The 3,575-nt window shown below is 47.1% G+C and overlaps 1 protein-coding gene across 1 annotated transcript in view; it reads left to right on the top strand.

Moving 5' to 3' along the window:
• LOC102767733 (chromosome unknown open reading frame, human C1orf56) overlaps window positions 1-2,579 on the top strand; it is a 3,129-nt gene extending 550 nt beyond the window's left edge. Inside the window, exons 2-4 of the mRNA XM_015558688.1 lie at window positions 6-269; window positions 378-444; window positions 2,574-2,579. Coding sequence (XP_015414174.1) covers window positions 6-269; window positions 378-444; window positions 2,574-2,579 — 337 coding nt within the window. The remainder of the gene's footprint in view (window positions 1-5; window positions 270-377; window positions 445-2,573) is intronic.
• Window positions 2,580-3,575: the final 996 nt, after the last annotated feature.

The following is a 3,575-nucleotide window of genomic DNA, read 5'->3' on the forward strand; positions in this document are numbered from 1 at the left end:
TCCAGCCCCCGGCGCTGGTCTCGCATCTCACCCTCATCCATGCCACCTCCCGAGGACCTGCGGCTGGTGCTGATGCCCTGGGGCCCGTGGCACTGCCACTGCAAGTCGGGCACCATGAGCAGGACCCGGGCCGGGAGGCTGCAGGGCCTTTCTGGGCGCCTTCGAGTTGGGGCACTGAGCCAGCTCCGCACAGAGCACCGGCCTTGCACCTACCAGCAATGTCGCTGTGATCGGCGTCTTGAGGAGTGCCCCCTGGACATGGCCCTCTGGTCTGAAACTCAGACCACCACCACCACCACCACCACCACCCCCATGCCCATCCCCAGCCCCAGGCTCATCCCCAGCCCCAGCCCCAGCCCAGCGCTTCTGTTTTGGAGGCAGGTCAGGGCTGGGCTGGAGGATATTTGGAACAGCCTCTCTTCAGTGTTCACCAAGATGCAACCGGTAAGTGTTTGGTGATGAGCCAGGATATTTTGTCGATAGTTCTGCAAAGTCCTGAACCAGCCCGGGTGCTTGCATGAACTGCTACGTATCTGTCTGGTCACTGATTCCTAATATGCATTGGTTTATTCACGTTATTGTTGGCCATGGATTCCACCTGTTACATCTTGAACAACTGGTTGGTCATTAGGCAACATGTATTATTGGTCACTAGATGATAACTGACCAAATTGTTAAGAATTCTTGACGCAGATAATTCATGGACATGGGAGATAATTAAGTTTTCAGCTTATTAATGCAGTTTAAGAGCAACAACAGCCAATATTTGAGGTCTTGCTATATGCACTTTACCTGGATCAATCCTGCAGCAGCCTATGAGGTATTATTATCCCCACTTTACAACTGAAGAAATGGGGGTTTATTAAGCCATTAAGTGGCAGAGTTACAGTAGAACTTAGACCAGATTTGACTCTAGTGTCAATGCTCTTAACCATCACTATCCCCAAGAATTGTTCTGGTATTATCCTCAGCAACCTAAGAATTCTTAACCGTTTGACTGCTAAGGAGCGCTATTGCGCTCTTCTTATGTTACTCCAAAAATGCGAAGAGCGCGATAGCGCTCCTGTGTTTTTTTTTATGCCAAGACTGCGGAGAGTGTAATAATGCTGCTCCAAAACACTATAATTTGTATAAAAAGTGTTTTACATTTTTTCCCATACATGCGCAATTAGTGCCGCAGTTTTGGCATATATGTCCGAAAAAATACGTCAGCAGCCAAACGGTTAAGGAAGAACAGGCCTCTGCTTTACCGAAAGAACCACCGAAGGCTCTCGTTGACCTGCTAAAATATTCTCAGTTGACAGAATGACAGGACCTTTGGGGAGAGAGGAAGGACAATAAAATGTATGCATGGTCATTTTCATGGTTTTTGTGTCTCTCCTTGTGTGTCCAAAGCCATCATTCAATATAAAAAAGCATCCATAGGGGGCAGTAGTGTTGAGGGAATGAGGGTTTGTGGGCAGAGGGAGAAGCAAGGAAAAACGAAATAGATGTCATTATAATATTCTCCCTTTTCTCTATTTTGTCTCCTTACCCAGATAGACAGAAACCAGAGGTAATGGCCACTTGATCTGCAAGAAGAGGTGTCAGCATGTCAACCTCTCCTCCCCTTTCAATCCCAGCACCCACTGGGTATTTTTAGTACAGAAAAACAAAACTAGAAAAAAAAAATTGTTTGGTCTTGTGTCTTTTTACAGAGGTATCTGAGGGAGGAGAGACCAAAAATTTTGTGAAACAGAACTGGGTAGCTAGCAGCATCTGGCTTGGGCTTCTCCTGTCCCCCAGGATAAAATGGTGGTTGTTCACTTCCTTATTTCCAGAGTTGTTTTTTTAAACAAGTCCTTCTTTTGAAAAAAATCTCAGCAGGAGTTGAGCCCTTAGATGATGGTGGTCTCGCCTTCTCTCCTCCTCAGAAAGGACAATGGTACAAAATCCCACACCAACCACTTCCGAGGAGTTACCCTTCATCAGCCGTATCTGTCGTTTACTCCAATATGCACCTGTAGTGATTACTCGGTGACTATTTTGCTTCAACTTTTTATTTGAAAAGTATATTTAGAAGTCCAACAAATTTTCAATATAAATTACGACTCTCAAACCCATTCCCATCACTCTAAATATTGTTAAAGTGATGGCAGCACACACATAGGAGAAGGTAATTAAAAGAGAGAGAACCAAAGAAAAGATCGTGCCCAAAGAACTGGCCTAAGAATGAGGCTAAAAGATCAGGGCGACCAGATTCCAGGAGCCTCCATCTTCCTACCCGATCCCGTCAACCCTTCAGACCTAGTAAAACCCTCATGCTATTGAGCTACTTTGGGGGCAACAAGATGGACTACTTTCAGAGCAACTAGCTTGACTGGCACAGAGTAGATTGGGAATGTTATCTCTATGAGCAATCTTAGACCTTGGAAAAATTTAGAGGAAGGGGGCAGGACAAAACACACCTGAGAAAACGGAAAGTGCCTGAAGACCCTGCTCCTCCACTACTTCCCCACCTAAAGCAGGCTCTTCGGCCAGGTAGGGCGTTCTTCAGACAAAACTCCCTGAGTCTTATTTGTGTCTGGTTCCAGGACTAGGGCACAGAAACAGAGCTTCAAGTTCGGGGAGAACAGCGCTGGGGTGTCTATGGCTCTACTGCTTTTCTCTCCCTCCCTTCCCCAACCCCACCACTGCAGGAACCCCTCCTCCACCGACCAAGGGAGAAGCATGTCCATCACAAGCAACCCATGCAAGCCCAAGCAACACAAGGAGTAAAAAATTGTTGGAGACGATTAAGCCTAGTTTACAGGGGGCCTAGTTCATCCAGGCTCAGGCTTAGGATGAATAATGGGATGGGGTGTGGTAGGGGATAAAAATCACTCAAGAGAAAAATGTGTTGATTCTAGAGCGCTGGCGCTCAGCTTGGGGTGCTTCTGCCCCCCTGGCAGGCACTTGGCAATGTCTGGAGACATTTTTGGGTGTGATAACTAGGGTGGGCCAGGGACACTGCTAAACATCCTATCATGCACAGGACAGTCCCCAGTACTAAGAATGATCCAGCCCAAAATGTCAAAAGTGTCCAGACGGAGAAATCTTGCTGTCTCCCTACGCCCAGGTTGTGAGGATCTTAAGATTCCTAAACTCCCAGGTGATTGTTTTCAACCAATTCATCTCCCCACCTTCCATCCTCCAGGGTCAGGAAGTCCACCTGAGACATAACGCCTAGTTACGCTGCCATCTGGATTTCTCTCCAGCTCCCTCTTCCTCCTCTCACCTGGGCCAGCAGGCAGGTTGGCAGAGGGCAGGCCAGGTCCCCAAGATCTAACTGGAATGTCATCAGGTTAAGACCCATCTCTTAGGTCTTATTCAACGGGAAACAATAAGGTTTCTAAGGGTAAGGACGGAGGTAGTAGCAGGGTGGGGGTAATTACGAGAATGCATCTTAAATTTACTTTTTAATTAGTTTTTAAAAAGGAAAGATACTGGGGAGCTAGCAACGCTACAGAAACAGGGTTAGAGGCCTAACTAGAGAAAGTCGCTGGTGTGGGCAGAGAGATATTGAAGGGCTGTGAGCTTAAGGTCTGAGATTTAAA

The sequence above is a fragment of the Myotis davidii genome, unplaced genomic scaffold, assembly GCF_000327345.1.
Source record: "Myotis davidii unplaced genomic scaffold, ASM32734v1 scaffold653, whole genome shotgun sequence".
NCBI lineage: Eukaryota > Metazoa > Chordata > Mammalia > Chiroptera > Vespertilionidae > Myotis > Myotis davidii.